This window comes from Gymnogyps californianus, chromosome 5 (assembly GCF_018139145.2).
Source record: "Gymnogyps californianus isolate 813 chromosome 5, ASM1813914v2, whole genome shotgun sequence".
Lineage (NCBI taxonomy): Eukaryota > Metazoa > Chordata > Aves > Accipitriformes > Cathartidae > Gymnogyps > Gymnogyps californianus.
The window spans coordinates 35,606,722-35,626,280 of NC_059475.1; the positions used below are offsets into that span (position 1 = coordinate 35,606,722).

At 39.3% G+C, this 19,559-nt stretch overlaps 1 protein-coding gene across 1 annotated transcript; it reads left to right on the forward strand.

Annotated features, from left to right (window-relative positions):
* The first annotated feature begins 1,981 nt into the window (after nt 1-1,981).
* On the forward strand, nt 1,982-18,527 carry KATNBL1 (katanin regulatory subunit B1 like 1). Its single transcript, XM_050898179.1, has 10 exons — nt 1,982-2,045; nt 10,176-10,303; nt 11,885-11,925; nt 12,272-12,551; nt 13,968-14,086; nt 14,273-14,323; nt 14,405-14,494; nt 15,069-15,158; nt 15,583-15,676; nt 17,234-18,527. Exons 2-10 carry the CDS (start codon nt 10,190-10,192, stop codon nt 17,264-17,266), a joined length of 912 nt encoding a protein of 303 aa, XP_050754136.1. The 5' UTR covers nt 1,982-2,045; nt 10,176-10,189; the 3' UTR covers nt 17,267-18,527.
* Nucleotides 18,528-19,559: the final 1,032 nt, after the last annotated feature.

Below are 19,559 nucleotides of genomic sequence, written 5' to 3' on the forward strand. Positions count from 1 at the left end.
TATTGACCGTATGTACCTGGATATCCACAGCTGAAGTGCTCAGATGAGTAAGAGAACCATGTATATATTAAACACTATGCACACAGGACAGCTTGAACCGAAACTGCAACATCTGCAAAAATGAAGGTAAAAGTGACATTAGGATGATTAAGCAAACAGAGAGGCTATCCTGCAATAGGAGACTAAGACTGTTAGGCTAGCAAAATGAAATTGTTGAGAGGATAAAATTATTCTCTTATGGCAAACAGACATGATAGAAAGTGAGAGTTGTTTAAACTATAGGGTAATATTGGCACTAGAAGAATAAACAGGACATGAATAAATACAGACTGGCAATTAGAATGGTATCCTAAGCACCAGGGCATTTTGGGTCAAAAGGAGAATGATGATGGTAAAAGTCTCTAATGACTTTTAAGATTGATATGGTTACGAAGCTTTTGAGATGAAACATTGCCTGACCTAAGGACTTGATTATATATTTGCAGCTCATTTTTAATGCTATCAAATGCCTTCTTTGTATAGCAGTTTTGTGTCATAAGCTGGTATCTTATGGATCACCTTGTTTTAAAGTTTGATGATATCATAAGATGAAAAGCAGGTCACAAAAAGTGGTAATGTAGCCTCTGATTAAATCCAGATAGTCTTGGAGTTGTTCAGACACTGAGGAAATGCTTTAATAACCAAGTTACTATTTAAATTGTTATGCCCAGTTAACTTATTGAAGAAAGTATGCAATTTGCCAAAGGCTGCCCTCTCATCCCCCAACACTGAGACTAAGGTGCACTAGGTAAAAAATTTCAGCCAGGCCACAACTTACATGCTTATAACAAGGACAGATGAAGTCTCTATTTTACAGGGATGCTGTGAGGTTGCATGAAAAAATAACACACTTCAGGTCAGAATTTAAGATTCCTCATTTTGGAAGGAGGACCAAAGCGAGGGGAGATGTGGAATAAATCTCACCTTTCCCTCCATTTATCACTAAAACAAGCCATTTTTCTCACTGGCTTTAGGTATGTCCTGAGATGTTATACCAGATCAAAGAGAGAATCTTAGTAACACCCAAGCCTCAGGAATACTAAAGCTATTCATACTCAGCTATAATCCGGAGCTAGCACGGACTTCTCAGCCGGTTTGAGCATCGCACACTCATAACCACGCTTCGTCATTAGTAGCCTGCAGACATGGTGGGGAGTGAGGGCTGCGAGGTTCCTTATACAATGTAAGTATTCAAGGATAATTAGACATCAGCAAGCTTTCTTTACGCTGAGCAGCACCAAGCTGGAATGCAGCACCGCGCTCAACACCATCGGCGTAAGTGACAGCTGCAGTTCTGATGCAGTTCTGCATGACGCCTGTTGAGCCAGCTTAAGAGGTGGCCTGCCTTAGCGCCTTCTCCACAGGTGCTGCTGCAGTGCCAGGGCCCGAGACCTGTGAGACCGGGCACGACCTGTGAAGCGAGGACGCCGGCCGAACCCAGCCTGGGCCTGAGGAGGCTCCACTCCGGGCGGGGAGGTGGTGGAGAACGAGGAGCTTTTCCCAACAGGAAGCCGGACCCGACCGGCACAGGTGAGGCACGGTCAGGCCAGGGGGCTGGCGGCCCCGGGGCGCACTCGGCCCGGCAGACAGCCGGAGGCGGCCCGTGGCAGGGCGGCTGCGGCAGCGTGGGCGCCGGGGCGAAGGCAGACCTGCCCCGACGAGCGACCTCGCTACACACGGAAGCAGCCGGCCCTAAGAGGCTTATCGAGCAGCCCAGCCGCAGGAGGCAGGCGGGGCGGGGCGGGGCGGGGCGGGGCGTGAGGCGGCAGCCACCGCCCCGGCGGCGGACACGCCCGCGGCCGCTGGGAGGTGGCGGCGCGGCCGCCAGAGGGCGCCGCGTGCCCGCGCCGCGCGGTGCAGCCGGTGGGGCGTGGCGCGGCTAGGCCCAGCATGCAGCGCGCCGCCGTTTGAATGGCGCAGGCTCCGGGCGCTGGGCCCCGGTGGTAGGTGTCCGTGGCTCCTCCTCCCCCCCTCGGCGTGGCCCGGCCCGGTACCATGAGCAGCGGGTGAGTGTGGAGGGGTGAAGGCTCCCAGGGCCGCGGCCGAGAAGCTGGCGCTTCGAGCCGGCTGCGGGCGGGGTCCCTAGTGGCCAGGAGGGCCCCTGCTGGACCGGGGCGCGTCCCCGGCCGCTGGGAAACCGGGGGCGAGGGAATCTTCGGCGAGGCCTTCCGCCTCCCGTTCGCCGCCGGCTCTGGGGGAGCGGGGCGGGCGGCGCGGCCCGGGCCGCGCTGTGCCTGGCCGGGGCCAGGTGCCGCTCCGGGGCGCCCCGCCCGGCATGCGGGCCGGGGGCCGGGGGCGGGCCGCCGGTGGGGGAGCGGAGCTGCCTTCTTCCCGCTCCCGCGGCGGCCCCCGCCAAGCCTGCGCCGTCCGGCACCGCGGAGACCTCGGCTGCGCCGGTGCGGGGATACCCCCACGCCCACCGACCGGCCTGCGGCACAGCTGTCTTCAGTACTTGCAGTCTTCAGCGAGCGAGTTCTGGCAGTTTTGTCTTTTCTAAAATGGTGACATCAGCCACAGCTCAAAGCAAGCGTGTGCAATGGTAGATAAATGCAAGGGGAGTAGGAAAGGTTTTAGTGCTGCCGAAAGGGAGGATAACGAGCTAGATGTGAGGCCTGCTGGTGGATTTTATTCCCTGGGTGTGACAGATTCCAGTGGGAGAAGAAAGGGGGGGGGGGGGGATCTTCAGATGCTTGAAGATCAGATTCTATATTAATTACTTCGTTAAAAAGCCTTCAAATTTTTTTTTCCACTGTTGTGCTGGAGTAGTTTGGCATGTTGTTGAATGTAGATCTAAAATGAAGAAATTCTGAATAGTGAGGTCTGTTAAGGAGAGAGATTGGGAGGTTGTTTTAGAAACTTTTTGTTGCTGTTTTTGTAACATGCTGTGCTTTGGAGCAAGGTTAAGTCAGTTTGCTTAAAAACAGCTTTCTTCCATCTCTCCTTGGAACATAAATTTTGCTTTTCCCACTCACCTGGTTTTTTTGTTCCTTCTATTCTCTGGCGGTAATCAGGGAAAAAAAAAAAGATAGTTACCCATGTTTAGTAGAACTAAAGCATAACAGAAGGCAGGTTAGTGCCTCTTTGACCTTGCTGATTGAAAAGAACAAATTGTTCTAGTCAAAAGCTGTCACTTTAATTTCATATTATCAGTGCATATAGTTTTGATGAAAATTTCTGTAATATTATTTCATTGACCTCAAGTTACCATTGGTTTGAATTCCTAAACTTTATAACTCAGAATTTCATTATAATATCTTAGAAATAATATTATTAAGGTATTTTATATGTACAGATTAAAAAATCATGTATGTGAGTATACTGCTATGTATGTATTATTATAGTAGTGTATATATATTTTCTCTCCCAGTTTTGAAATTTCTCTTTTCAATAGATTTCCATTGGAATCATTTAAATAAGCTTTTTTTTTATTTTAATAGTTTTGTATGTTGGTCCCAGGGTAAGGAGCTTGAGTATGAATTCAGAAGGCTTTTTAAATACTATAAACAGACCACAGTCAATAATAGAAGCGTATTTGAGGGTAACATAAGTCGTGTGATCCCAAGCTATGTGAAATGTAGTCACAGACTATGTTCAGCCAAGTGGGGATGACGTGGGTACCCATGCCTCCACTGAGTCTGGAGCTTGAGGGGGGTTTTCCAATATGTCTTTCTCTAGGTTTGAATTTAAAATTCTTGTTGCAGGTTTTTGAAGCTCTTTGGGTTGAGCAATGAATAGAAAAAAATTTATTCATGAGTAGTTTCTTAAAGCTTGTGTAAAATATTAATGTGGGAGCTTCAGTGTATTGGAGCTTTAGTTCCTATATAACAGCTCTCAGATAATGTTAATAATAGAGCTTTTCCAACCTTATCATTCCTAGAGTGTTCATAAGTGAAAATCAACAGGCAAAAAGCATCTTTTCATTAGTGAAGGATGACATTAGAAAGGACTAAAACACTGACAAGCAATACTACTTTATGGCAGCTTAACATATCTGTAGAAAACTGGGTACTTGTTTATTTGACTTTTTTCTAGAAAATATTTTTTTCCAGAATGTGAATAACATTCAGTTATTAGACTCTTAGGCTAGCTCCACAAGGAGAGCTAACTCATACCTGGATTCATCCTCAATAAACTTAAAACTCTGACTTGTGGTCATTTGCAGAGGTTCATCATGACTGCTTGTGCCACTGGGCCACATACAAATTCCATATGTAAGAGTAATAGGAAAATGAGCTTAAATTGTAGGAATAAGCTAATTTTATAGCTTATTACTAGTTACTCAAATAGTATTTGTCTTTACTGCAAATTTAATGAAATTCCTGTCATTTTTGTCCGCACATGAAACTTTAAACTGGAACAAACGGCCTGACAGGTATAGCACATTAAAAAATTGCATCCTGCTGGCATTTAACACACACTTTTTATAGTGTTGCAGAAAAATTTTGCATTAACCTACTCCTTAGAATCTTGTACTTTGCTTTTTTTAGAGACAATGCAGTATTTAACACCTAGTAACTGTCAGGGCATAAATTACTAAAAAAAGAGGGTTTTTTTAAAAAAAACACCACCACCCCATTTCATATTCAAAGGATGTGGAAGCCATCTAAAACTGAGGGACAGATGGATTCTGTAACATTCGTCAGAGCTGAAAGGAAATTATGCCAAGCTTACAGAATCACTTCTACATCATAAGATAGTGCTAATTTATTTTTGTAGACAAATTACCCTTTTGGAAGTAAATTTGGAATAACCATCCTTGGAAGTTTCTCATGAGCTTTTTAAATCTGATAATGACTAGTGAAATTAGTTGACCATTACTGGTTCCCTGATGTATACCTATTTTGAATGCTTTCAAAGCATGAACTCCTCTCCTTGGGGAGTAACAATTAATTAACTCTTTCATCTGAGTTTAATATTGTCATCCTTGAACTTGCACTTGATTTAATATGGGGTGGATGTTCTTTTAATACAGGAACATCTGCAATGGCTAGTGTACATGGAATGCTACAGGAAAAAATAGCTGTTAAGAATTTGGGCAAAGAGTAGGACAGGAAGAATGTTTGTTTTAAAGGGTATTGCTGATGACTTAAGAAATCTAGCTATTTTACATTTCTTTGCTGTCATGCAAAGTACTCCAGTCTGTGTTCTGTAAGAAATTAATGTTATGTTAATACATGTGTAGATTACATAACATGCAAAGAAAAGTTTGTCCCTCTCTGGGGGCCGTGCCCAGAACACAGGGCGATGGGAGGGAGTGGCAGAGTTGTTAATACTTGCCTTTGATAGATATGCACTTGAAAGCGTTTTAGTGCTGACTCTCTTTGCTTGATTCTGGTATGACTTGAAGAGTTGTATTGCATCTGGGAGAGATCAGAGTTAGAAAATAGCCGTAGAGCCATCAAGAAAAATTTGCCCAGGTACTGTCTATGGACTGTGGGCACAAATGAGCTGATTTATCAGGATATATGGCTGCTGTTACTCTAGTCCTTCTGTTTCCTGAAAATTGAGGAGACTAAAAGGGGGAGGAAGGAGGGTTAGCATCTGCTACAAGAAGTCACCCGTGGGGCAGGGGAAATGGGTGGAACGTGAGCCTATCATAATGAAATTGTGCATCTCTGTTCAGATTTGCAGTCTACTTTGCTACAGTTGTAAAACAGTTAGGCTTGTATGATGAAGGGCTAAGGCAGAGCTGAAGGGACTTGCATTCTATCCTTAGTTTATTTTTATAATGTTGTAAAGCAAAGCAGTTGCATTGGCCTTGATGAGACGGTATAACAGATTGTTCTGAACAAGTACAACTAGCTGTGCTCATCACAAAGGAATAGTCAAAAATTCGAGATGTTAAGGTATAGGTGGTTTGATCCTGTACCAATTAGTATCCAATGCCAGTTTAAAAATCCTCCATATATATCCCAAAGTAACAGTGGGTGGTAGTGTCTAATTAGCTATCCCTAGATGATGATCTCTGATAGCAGATAGGAAATGAAAGTTGTAAAGTGCCTTTCATCCTCTAGCATTTGTCTTTTTAATTGCTGGCCAGCTAGCATTTTATTCTGCGTTACTAAGCCTTTGGAAGCAGGTTTCATGAGATGTGGACTAAGTTTATTATAGCAGTATTAGGTTTGGATGTACCAGATTCTTGTGTTGTGTTCTGCTCTGTCCCTGGGCTACCTGGACTGTGTTTCTGTAACTAATCACTTTCAGTGTATTTCTTTTTTTATGAATTTGCACAGTCTACCCTTGAACCTATGTAAACATTTGGGTCCACAACATCCTGTGGCAAGTTCAGCTTGATTACACTTTGCACAAAGAGCCACCCCCTTTTGTTAGTTTTGAACCTGCCTTCAGCTAGTGTCTTTTGACCCTTCATTCTTATATTGGGCAAGACAGTGAACAAACTCTATGCAGCTTCTCCAAGCCACTCATTTTGTAGGCTTTTGTCTTATTTCCCCTCTCTGCTGTAAGTAGCCTCCTTTCCAGACTGAAAAGGCCTGATTTATTCAGTTGTTGATTGTATGGAAGGTATTCCATACTTTTTTAACTTCCCTTTGTCTGAGCTCTTTTTCACTTTACTCAGAAGTCTTTTGAGTTTTGGGGGGGTTTTTTGAAGGGAAGAGGACTAAACCTGCATTCAGTATTTGAAATGCAGGCACAAATTAGTTCTATACACTGTCACAACAGTGTTCTGTTTATTTTTCTAACTATTTATTGATCCATGTGGAGCACTGAGCAATCCAAATGATCTAAAGTAAACTGTCATATATCCAGATCTTGTTGTGGGTGGCAATTATTAGCTTGGAGCCTGTGATTCTATATGGGAATCCAGAATTTCCTCACGCCTGTAGACACACAGGCTTTGCTTTATATTAATCTATAATCATTGTTTCTGTTTATTGTACATCACAGTCCTTCTCTACTTCTTCAGTTAGCCCTCATCTTCAGTGTCTGGTATAACTTTGTATTGTCAACGCTCTTCATCATTTAACTACTCATCCCCTTTGTGAGGTAATGTATGAATATATTGAACAGCATAAACCAGTGCAGGTTTTCTGCGGGATTCCTGTGGTGGCCGCCTTCAGTGTGGGAACCGCTTAGACAGTTTATCACTGTTTCTTAGCTATTTCTCCAGGCAAAAACTTTCCCTCTTATCACTTGGTTGCTTAGTTTCCTCAAGAGATTTAAGTGAGGGACTTCTGGAAGCTTTTTGGAATCTCAGGCAGACTCTATCATTTAGCTGTCCTTCATCCATGTTGTACTACTTCATACTTTCAATGAATTCCATTAATTTTGCAGGGCAGGACTTGCCTTCACAACAGCCAGGTTGAATCTTTCCCAATATATTATTCGTTTGTCCACTAATTCTATTCTTGATTACGTTGTTTACTAATTTGCACAACAGGGATGTCAGTCTGGATCTTCCTTGAGGCTATCTTTAAATACTGACTGTATTTTCCACACCTGATTTCTTTAGGCCCTTTGTCAGCTCTAAGGGAGAGGTTCTTCACCTTGGTTAACAACACAGCTATTTTATTACTGTTTATCTGTTCACTGCTACTTCTGCATCATCAGAGACCCTCACAAAACAGGTTAAACTATGGAAACCTCTCTGAACTGTAGGACAGTGAACAAAGACCTAAGGATTTTACTGCAATTTTACTTCACTTCGTCAAATGTTCCTTTATATCTGATCATCTGTTGGCCTTTTGGGTTTCTGTTGCCAGTCTTTAAAGAAAGAATTGATAGTTTTGTTGTCGTTTCCTGTTTCAACTGGGAGACTAGGGGGCATTATGTTCTTGTATCAAATTTGTCAAAGTGTGTAATTCTCTTCGTTTTTCTTGAACATATTCAGCTTTTTGTAGGGAACTTCCTTCCCTCCAGGATGATCTCTTTCCAGTTCAGGTATTTTGAGATGTTATCTTAGGCTCTTTAGAGCCCGATATTAAACACAGATATGCTAATTGAGTTTTCTCGGTAAGACATTTCTTTCTAGCCTTCTGATATTTTACACTTCTATTAAGTAAAAAGCATTCTAGTTCAACAGTGCTGTCATATACTGGAGGTCAGATTCTTGCTTACTGTTTAGCATGAAAGAGGAGGGTAGTTTGAGATCATTTATTAAACAAGCAAGCAAGGTCACTCTTTTGCATGAAGAGTTGTAAGCTGTCAGTGTGTTACACGAGTAGTCGCAAAAATGATTCTTCAGGAACAGAGATTATGGATTTTTTTAGCATCTGACGGGATGATTCTATGGAGTTTAGTGCTGGTGGTTGCAGGTTGTCCTCCCTATTCTTCTGGAGTTTATTGCTTTCCCCTCAGCAACATTCTCAAACAGGGGATGCAAAAAAAAAAAAAAAAAATCAAGATTTTTTTTTTTCCAGGTCCTCCTAGCTTTCTGCCTTCATCATTAGCCTGAATACAAGGCTGGATTTGTTTGGATTTTAGGGTTGTTGGATTGGGCTTTTCTTCAAAAGTCCAGTTGTTTGCCTTTGTGTTGTGCTCCAAGTTCAAATTGTAACATACAGCCCATTTTGAGTCCAAATAATGGTTTTAACCAATCTGATAAGCAGAGAAGTTGTTTGTTCTTGTGGTTTCTTCTAAAATTCAGGAAAAAAATACTTTTTTATTATTTATTAATAAGCCTGGTGGCTGGAAGCCTTGGAAGTGTGGAGAGCTCACAGGGTGACAACTATTCTGTTACCATCCCATAGTATGCAGGAAAAGAGTCAAGTTAATGAACCAGTCTTAAGTGAGCCTTGTATCTGGAAAAGTATGGACTGCCAACTGTTAAAAGTCTTGCCCTAAATAATGCTACCATTCACAGTGCTTGCTGAAATTGTTGGTCTGAGGGCTCCATGTTCCTATCTTATAGGGTAAGGGTTTCTGTCAAGATCTCAAATGAGATTCTTTAGTACTGATCCTGTTCTAAAGAAAACTGAAGCATTTGAAGAATTTTTTTGCTTCCACTGCATCCTACAATATGGAATTTAATGTGCATTATATGAAGAATACACCTTCTACTTTGTTTTGAGCCTGCTACCTGTTTGTTTTATTTGATGGCCTTTAGCTACTGCATTGAAAGATCTTCTGTGGCTAATAAGCTGTTTCCCATCTGGCTTTTTCAGTGCTTAGTGTCTTAGTGTTTTAAATACTCAAGTTCTTAATGTGGGATAAATCTGCTACATAGAGGAAAAGAGATAGGACTCTTGGTACTAAAGGCGGAGGGGAGAGATTGGGGCACTCATATTGGGACCAGAGTGTTGCCATTTAGGGGAAAACAATAAAATTAGAGTAAGTGGTTGGTTTTTAAAAGTAAGGTAGGATGTCTTGCTAAAACATTTTAAGAATAGTGCTCCATGATGATGTAGTTTTTTAATCCAGTCTCAAGCAATGGATTTTCTGAATCACTTACAAAAAATGCAAAACCATATGTACAAGTGTCTCAATCTTGGGTTTGATTCTTGTAGAAATATTTGCATACTTCAAGACAAAGTACTTTAGACATTTTCTTATTGGTTAACTGTGGAATAAAGACTTTTTTTTAATATGAAAAATAGCCAAAGTTATATGCTGAGAAAAATGGGCGGGGGGTGGATTTGTCAATAAATTAAGGGAGATCTTTCATTTCCATTTTTTAACCTTTGCTATTTTGATAAAGTTTGCCTTCTTCCTGAAAAACAGGGATTATTTCTATTTAGCTGCCTTTCCTCACTTGGAAACAGTTGTGGGACCAATTATTTTTCTCTAGGTGTCAGATGAAATTCATAGTGTGAGATGTGGAGGAAAGAGTCTCATAAATTGCCTTATTCTTTACTTGAATTCTTGTCTGTGTGGCACCCCTTAGTGCAGGTGTACTAAGCTGGTCTGAAAACAAGATCCCTGCCTCTCTTTCTTTGGGGGGGCTTGTTTTTGTTTTCTTTTTTGGAAAACTAAATAGGAATTTTGAAGTGCTCATCAGCATGTTACTAATGATAAGGCCTCCAGCTAACATTTGCTAAAGGATGATGTCTTGGATTATGTATATGATGGAACATCTTGCCAACAGTTGAACTCTTTTAACTGGTTTTGCCAGCTGCATTTGAAGAAAGTTGACTGAATGTTTTAGAAAATATAACTGAATATCTTTCCCTTGAAAACAGGGATTTGAGAGATTATGGCATCTGAAGCCCACAATGTTAGAAAACAGAAAGTATTGCATATCGAAGGTCATCCCATTGATCTCCCCAGAAAAAGAATCTCTTCTTCCACTAAAAAGATCATGAAGGAGGTAAGCAGGTTTTTTTATGTCCTCTGTTGCAACTGAAGTAAACATTCAAACAAGTTCGTAGTTCTGAGCAGTCTAAAAGTAGAAGCACAGCACTATTGGGCATTTCATGTTTAGATGTGCAATAGAACTTTAGCTTGAACAGCAATTATATTATGAAAACTGTGCATTCTAATAGGCACAGGCAGTGTCTGCACAGATACATGCATTATATCGTCCATGTGAACAGTAGGTACTGATACGGTTTTACTCATGCCTGCTTTTCTGCAGTCTAGCCAAGAACTGTTTCAGTAGAGGAATTCTATCATCAAAAAGGTCTCTCTTGCCAAGAGAGCTATATGGCACAAGTGAGAGGTGGAGTAGGTGAAATACTTGCATTGGAACGGACCTGTCATCTTGTTATCATACAGCTTGATCTACCACATTGTCTAGTAACACATATACTTTCACTGGATTCTTGCTAGTCAGAAACATTTTCTCATAACCTCTTACCTGTGTTACTGGCTGAAGAGTAAGGCAGTGGAGTACGAAGGAAGCACTAGGGAGGTAAACACTGTAAGATAGCTTCAAACAGTGGTGAAGGTGCCAATATGCTCTGTCTGTTTGCTTATTGAAATTATGTATTTTATGACTCAGTGTTAACAAAAAACATCATAGCATTGTTTTGCTGATGCGCATAACGTAAATGTTAACAGTAGTGTAAATTTTCAAGTTGAAATGCCTGCAGTATATCAGCGTAGTACCTGTTTATATGAAAATACATATTTCTAACTTGAGCATCTTAGTGCTTTTTTTATTTTTAATAATTTGTTTACTAATGAAAAAAAGTAGACCAGAATGTCACAATTCAACTCATCTTCATTACATGAAGCTTTAAAATGTTGAAGACTACTGTATAAAAAAAGTCTTCAGAAATTCATCTTCAAATTGTGTTGCTTAATTTTCAAAGGTTTTGCTAAATGTGTGGCACAACCTTTAATGAATTTTGTGATTCCTCTAGGATATCCCTGTTCTATGCAGCCTAACTGGTGTCAGGGTGCTAATCTGTTTCATATGAATGAATTCAGGATAATCAAGCTGGTGTTGTCTACAGCAGTCTTGATTTTTTTGTTGTTGTTGTTGTGCTTTGGTGGGGAAATGTTCTGCTGTCATCCTTACCAATACTAGCATCTGCTGTATTATGAGCCTTTAAATGTATACGTGAGACAAGTAATGCAATTTGCCATTAGATTCCAGTAGGCTTTTTATATTAGTCACAGTTTTTAATTTGCTAGTAACTAAAGAATCTGTCTCTGATGTCACAATTCTGCCTCTTGCCAAAGATACCCTGAGCCTACAGCTGACCATGGTGCTTCAAGGACAGCTGTGGCAGAGCTAGTCCATCTGTAGGTCACTGAAATACTTGTTTATAGGAAGGTTAATGTAGCTGTGCTTCAGTTGCAGAATAGGAAGAGTGGGTGGAAGGGAGGGAATCTGTGCTAAACTTAGGCCATGGTAAAGCAAGACTTCTTTTTGACAAACTGTGGGAGTGTTTGAGCCTTTTTAGTAATACAGCTTTTTTCTTCTCTATTCCCTTTCTCCCAGGGTAAGAAATCTCCAAAACAGCTGGCTTCATACACAAACAGGTAGGAGGGCTGTGCTGTGTAGAGTATGAGTTTCAAGTGAGAGGGAGGAAGAAGCAGTTTAAATCTATTACAACAGCCAAGCAGACACAAATGGAAGATAGGTCTTAATTTTACTGACAATACTTGGTTCTTGTGTCCACTTCCATAATAATGAGTCTCTGCATTAATAAAAGCAGGAGAAATATTGGTGGTAGCTCTTACTTGTGATAACCCAAGTGTCCTGAAGGTATATCTTGCGGATAAAATGTTGTTGAATTAATTCATAACGATATATTTTAACTTAATAACACAAAGTTTTGCTTAGGTTTAGAGTAACCTTCACTAAAATATTGCTTTATTATTGCAGAATAACAGTTGGAAAAACAGTGACCAGTCCCCTCTCTCTTTTCAAAGTAGTATATTGTAAAAGAAAAGTTCATTGTTATACTCCAAAGCCTTGTTACAGAAAGAAACAGTTCCCTAAATCTAGGGGCTGTGACATGGCAAATAAAGAAAATGAACTGGCTTGCGCAGGGAATCTGCCAGCAAAACTGCACGACAGTCGTACACACTTGCTGAATTCTAGTGACTCTGGCTCATCTCAAACAGAAGGCCCCTCATCCAAATATAGTGGATTTTTTTCAGAGGTAAGTAGAGTTTAAAGAAACTTTAGTTTAAAATAAAAGTATTCCTGGTAGCTTCTTTCTGTGGTTAGCTGTGAAAGTTTTCAAAGAGATTAATTTTCTTAACATATAGATTGGCTCAGATCTTGTGATTTACAGTCTTTATCTGTCAGTTTACAGTGATACAGTTGCTAACAGTAGTAGTCCTGCCACTTTTCCCTATGTTTCTGTCAGCACAGAAGCTCAGATCTGCCAGGCTAGTCTGGGCTGAAATTGTACCAGCACCAAAGGAAAACATTGTTTTGACCTGGTTAGGTTTCATGATCTGGCATGATGCATGGCCACATGCATGTTTATGGAAGTGTGGAAGTGTTAGTTTATGGATGGGAATAAGCTGGTGAGGTAGGATAGGACCATTTTCAATAGCAGTATCAGCTTAGTGTGTATGAAACTAACTTAAGTGTTTGTATAAGATTGTATTTCTTGTTAAGATTGCTTGATGAAATCCAGTGAATGCTTGCAGAGCTTCTGAAACTGGCTAAAAGGTCAGATATTTGAATGAAACAGGTTTTGTGACAGTGAAGGCCATTTAAGTCCCTTAATGTTGAAGTTTCCGTTTCTGTCACCATAGATGTTTGTTACCCATTGAGGCCTGCAGGTGTTTAAAGTGAGGCATGGCAGGGAAGATAAGATCGAAGACTATCACCATGCTGTCTTTTCATGGTACTGTAAGTGTGGGCTGCCATGAAGAGAGAGAGCCCTGAGAGTCCAGTGGGCTGGAGGTACAAGTCTGTGGCACTCTTGCACTCCACTGAATTTGATGGTTTCAAGGAAGGAGCATCAGAATAGCTAGAATAAAGAGGTTGCGGAAATGAAGACTGGGGAAGATTCATCCTCTGAGAAACTAAAGACCAGATCACTGGCCACAGATGACTGTTTAACTGGTTTGAGATGTGAGTGGCTCTGCAGTGTTCATTCCAATCCAAGGTCTATTTTAATAAAATACCTAAACTTCATTCTGAGAACAAGCTTTTTCAGAAATGAAGCTTTTCTGTCAAAGTACAGAATAATACATGTAATTACTTGTGTCTAAATTGTGTCAAAATTAATAAGCATCTAAGTAAAAAGTTCTCAAAGTTGGTGAGAATTATAGGTTGATGCTCATGAATGCTCTAATTATTAGATACCTCTCTTTAGGTGTCTACAGACCTTATTCTTGTAGCTTTTGGGTAAAGTAGTCTTAATCTATATGTGCCCCCTTCTAAGGGAAATTTGTGTTTTTAAGGCCACTGTTAGCTAAATTCTAAAAACAAACTCCTCAGCATACAGGTAGGAAAGTATATTTTTGTATACTAAATTACTATATTAGAGCAGCTTATTGTGTTGTTGCTGGCTACTTAACTTGTGGTGAACTTCTTTTGTATTTTCAAAAATATACAGGTTTCTCAGGACCATGAAACTATGGCTCAAGTTCTTTTCAGCAGGAATCTGAGGCTGAATGTAGCTTTAACCTTTTGGAGAAGGAGAAGTATAAGTGAACTGGTAGCCTACTTAGTGAGGTAACCTGAGTGTCTCTTCTTTTATGTTCTTAAAGTGGTAGCAATCCCAAATATGCTGCAGTATTTTTAGGAGTTCCTTAACTGTTGTAACTTTGTTATACTTATTCTTTAAATCATAGTGGAAGCATATACTTCAACCTATGCTCTACTAATAACACTTCTGATTTTTGTTCTTAATGTTTCTAGGATACAGGATCTTGGAGTAGTAGTAGACTGCCTTCCTGTGCTTACAAACAGGTACAAACAAAAAGTGGGGAACAAGAATCTGCTATAACCATGCTGAAGTTCAAGCACTTCTGAAACATCTTGTTTTTTAAGTTTACAGGAAGAAAAACCATATGTTTCAGTTGGCTGCTGTGTAGATCTTTTGCCTTTAGTGAAATCACTGCTTAAAAGCAAATATGAAGAGTAAGTATCAGTTTTGGATGTGTTCAAAACACTATTACTTCCTGGCTATGCAGTACCCTAGAAATTAATAGTGTTTAGTCCTCTGACTCTTGTTCCCTCTGCCCCTTCTCCCAACCCTGCCTTTCTCAGGGAACCCCTGCCTGAAGGGGAGCTTTCCTGTGAACCTTTCTCCTTTAACAAACCAGTGGTGCAAAAACTCCTTTCTGGAAGGTGAAGGACCAGGGCGGGACTGGCTTTCCCTTACACAGATTTATTTATCCTAAACAGTAAAACGGAATAGCACTGAGGTTTTAGTATGCCTTATAACATGAAATCAAGACAAAGTTTTTCAGGCAAAATACCTGAAGAATTTCTACTTTTTCAACAAGAGCTTCAGTTTACCACTTTGAAATTGAAAACACAGGCAAGTATTTAAACTTGCCAATTTGTCTAGATTTTTTCTTCCAGAATAGAAAATGTGTTGCTTTCTAAGCTGCTTACCAATTTGTCTTGACACTTTAGCTGACCTGTAGATATTGGGGGGGGGGGGGGGTGAAAAAAAAAAAAGCATAATGTGTAAAATATGTTGTTTCAGGTATGTGATAGTTGGTTTAAACTGGCTTCAGGCTGTCATTAAAAGATGGTGGTCAGAACTATCTGCACATACAGAAAAGGCAGAAGATGGGTGAGTATAGTGTTGGGAACTATTTAAATGTGTTTCCGTAGCTTATTCCATCTCAAAATCTGTTAACTTTGATCAGTAGGAGCACACCTTATCTACAAAAGAAAAAAATTACACTCATAATTTGAAAGTAAAAGCTTAAAAGTACTTAAAAGAAGTTCTTCTGTTCTTAAGACACAGGTGGTATTTGGAAACTTACTTTGAGGATTGTCATGTTTTTGGGTTTTTACTGGTTTTAATACATGTAGAACATAGTCATATCAGGGGTTATACAAATGCTGTAGAAGTTAGATCAAATTTTTTCTGATACTGTGGCAATATCTATCATATAGACTAAGTCTATATGCAGTATTAATCATGTGTTTCAGTCAAAAAGTCTACTGAAATGTAGTATATATGTTATAAAATGTTGTTCATTCTTTTTCAGAAATATTCATATTTTAAAACAACAATTAAGTGGATTATGGGAACAGGAGAATCATCTTACTCTGGTTCCAGGATATACTGGTAATATAGCTAAGGTAATCCAGTTCCAGTTGCGTTTAGTAATGAACATAGTTGTATCACTTGAAGTATTCCTCTCATTTGATGTTATTTACGCTAAACTATTGACGGATAGAAACACGGTTACTTCATTTTCCACTAATGCTCAAGTATATTGCACAATTTTTGCAGAAGTCTGGAGTGGATTCCCTATGCTAATAGCAGTGTGGTTTATAATGCTAACAATGAATTTTTTTCTGCTTTTTTCTTTCTTTACAGAGAAAGCATCTCCTTAATAATATAGCTAATAGTAATAAGCCTTAAAATTAATGTAAAAAAGAGCCCAAATCAGTAGGTAGACTGTGAAAGGACAGATGTTTTCTCTGAAATCTGCTGTACCCATTGTTGTAAGTGTAATGCAGCATGGAGAGTCTTAGCCCAGCAATGCTGTTAGCATTTGCACATCAAGTGACTGGGGCAAGTGACAGCATACTAAATTCTAAAGCTTATTGCTGGCCTAATGCTGAGAAGATGATGAGTTTGTGGAGAGCAGAAGAGTGTCTCCATCTGAACTGAATCCCTGTTTACCTTTCTCTGTATGTTGTGGTATCAGTAATGTAATGAGGGTGTCTGGTAAATGCATGACTTGCTGCTCACGATACTCATCTCTGTAAACATGGCTTTCGGAGGTTGGGCACCAAGAGTTACACTGAGTAAGAAACCTCTCCACATGGAGGGACTTGATGAAGGTAGACAGTGAGAAAGGACTTAAAGCAGACACTTAGTTATGTGCAGGATTTGAGTGAGCTTGAAAAGAACTTGGAGATGGCATGCTTTACTTACATCTGAAGGAGCTTTGTGGAATCTATAATTCTACGGCTACAGAATTTGTCACTTTGATGTATCAAACAAATAAGTTATTTCTTGTTCTTCTGGGACTGCTGTGTACCTCTGACTTCAATTTTGATGTCTCTACAAGGATAATTACAAACTTCTTGCAGAGTTTCAGTCAGCAGGGATGCAGAAGAACTGAGTTCTAACTCCCAGCTGGTAGAGCAATGGGAGCTTGTAATATAGACTGCCTAGTTCTTCTGATAGATCAACATAGCAGTTATAGCCAGTGTCAGTTTGTTTCTCTAGGATTCAGGTTCCCTTTCTGTTCATTTGCCTACTTTTTAATGTATATCAGGACAGATTGTGACCAAGGCCACCTGAACAAGTCAGAAGCAAAAGGAAGTAGTACAAGAATGTTGGAGGGATAGGGTGAAGAAATATCATCTTAATAAACATGTTTCAAATACATGATCTGATGATGATGATTTTCTTTCCTGTGCATGCAGGGAGCAGAGGAAAAATGGACTAAATTGATGGCTTTTGAAACTAATCCCCCTGTTCTTGTGGGCTTTTTAGTACATAAAGAAATGCCATTGAAAGCATTCAAGTAATCTTGAAGATAACTTGTTCTGAAATTTGGCCTATACATAATTATTCTTGTATTAAGGTCCTGATTGGTTACCCTGCCTCAGACATACAGTCGATGTTACAGCTATAAGTAATGTGACAAACACTTTCTCCTTTTTTTTTTTTTCTTCTAGGATGTAAATGCTTATTTATTACAGCTACACTGACATGACTGGGAAACTATGTGTGCTTATGTGGTGAAACAATCCCCTAAAGTATCCCTGAAATATGTACTATTTCTGAAAGCCTTTTGAGAAATACTGGCAGAAGAGAACTGAACTGTCAAGCTGTTTAATGAAACCACTAACAAAATCCTAACAATCTACTTCACATTGAAGTGGAAAAATGTCTAGTAGGAGCAGCTTTTACTTCAGTGAGGTGAAAGTGCACTATGAAAACTGTATGCCTTTGCTGCATTTGGGATTCACTCAGTTACTAGGTATTCATTTAAATGCTACTGTATTTTACTACAACATCACATAAAAGAAGATGAATTATACTGTCATGAAGACAAGACAGCAGAACCAGTTATAAGGAACCAACAAAAGCAATCAGCATTAAGAGCTTTTAAATCTTTCTTTCACAAGAGAACTCCAAAATGCACAACTATCTTTCAATTACATTAAAAGAACTTTGGAATATTCAATTACTTCTATGTTTTAATCAAATTAAAGACAGTTTTTGTTTGCACTATTGAGAAACTATACAGCAAAGATGCCTTAATTAAAAAGCCAATGTGTTAAGATGCAAATAGCTATTATGTTCAGATTGTGACGCAAAACTACAAAAATCAGGGTTTCACATTGTGTAGTTAATGAAACATTGCACATATACAAAGATTCATGTATGAAAAATATTATAAACACCTGAAGTTAAGTTTGGTTAAACAGTTACTGCAAATGTCAGCAGAATGGTGAATTTATGTCTAACGAATGTTTTTATATTGTACATGGATTTCTAACACAGTAATCTTGTTCTGTATCGTTTAAACTACATGCAAATAAGTAAATATATTAAATGTATCTACTGTTTTTTCTCTTCAAGTTCATAAAAACAATTTCTAGAATAATCTCTTCCACAGTACTTTTTATCATAGATATTTATGTCTATTGTTTGAAATGTTTACAGCCAGATGAGGCCACGTTATTCAAATCGCACCCTTTTTATACTACCTCCTTTAAGAAACTGACAGAGCTTTTGCAAAATTAATGGAGTTCTAGCCTGATCAATGATGGCAAATTCGTACCAACAATAGCATAGAAAATACAGCTATAAACTCTTTTACTGTCCTATTGCTATCCTGTACCATTTTAAATTAAAGCTATAGCTTAATAGCTCTGAGGGAGTTTTGATTTTAGGCTTGCTATTGCCTTTTATTATTTTGTGATTAAGAAGCATGCTTTTCCAATTAAAACTTATGAAGTGCCAGCTGTTCACTTAAAGTATAAATATACATGCACAGTGTGTATCACCAAATAGTCTGCTTCCTTAAAAAACTAAGTACTTACAAGGGTTGTTTTCATACCTAGCATTATGCATATGCACTTTTATTGACGTGCAGGAGAAAAGTCTTTTGATAGCCCCAAGTAGTTTTTGCTTTACAGGTGAAATAAATGAATTTTAAACTCTTGTAGTGGTCAACAGCTTTAGGCCTCCTGTTGCTTCATTTTGTATTTAATTTACATATCATTATTGCTGACTTCCGAAGGCCAACTAGAAATCTGTCATCAGAACTTGGTGCTTTTGATTATTTGAATATTCTTTAAACCACCAAAGGTTTTGTGCTTCCCAGGGCAATCAGCTACAGGGAAGAGTTTCTGGGACATCCCAAAACTGAGAACTCTGTGGGACAATCTTGAGATATGCACATAGCAAAATTCTTTTTGCTGGAATTGTTATGTACCATTAGAGATATTTCACACTCAAAAGAGTTTGAGATAGAATTTACTACTTTTCAAATGTTCTTGCTGTGAATTAAAAATTTAAAGGAACTACAGTATGATGATGTTCTTGTATTACTTTACTGTTCTGTTGAGCACTTACATGTAAAAGTAACATAAAGACTAGCTTCATAATTTGGGTAGCAATTGCTGAAACTCTTAGATTATTCCTCAAGGAGAATACTGTACAGGTGATGGAAACTCAGATCTTATTTTGTCCTGTTTTTTTAATAGACAAAATGAAGTAACTCATGGCCATTTATTTGTGATAATACAAGAAGTAATCATTGTGATTGATTAAAGTGAAATACTCTAGTATTCAAAAATACAGCATGACTGTAGATGTAAATATATGGGCTTATAATGTAAATCCATGGCCACATGCAGAATTCCAAATCGTAACTGTGGATGGTGCTTTTGTTCTAGTGGCAAGGTAAGATTGACTCAAAGATCGTTATTGAGAAATATCTAATAAAATAACGCATTATTTTTAACTGCCAAAAGTTGTATTTTGACAACA

Excerpts from the sequence above, each read along its gene's own strand:
- KATNBL1 (XM_050898179.1), top strand. The coding sequence starts at position 10,190 with ATGGCATCTGAAGCCCACAATGTTAGAAAACAGAAAGTATTGCATATC. Across the intron at positions 10,304-11,884 it reads CTAAAAAGATCATGAAGGAG|GGTAAGAAATCTCCAAAACA; the intron begins GTAAGCAGGTTT and ends CCTTTCTCCCAG. Across the intron at positions 11,926-12,271 it reads CTGGCTTCATACACAAACAG|AATAACAGTTGGAAAAACAG; the intron begins GTAGGAGGGCTG and ends TTATTATTGCAG.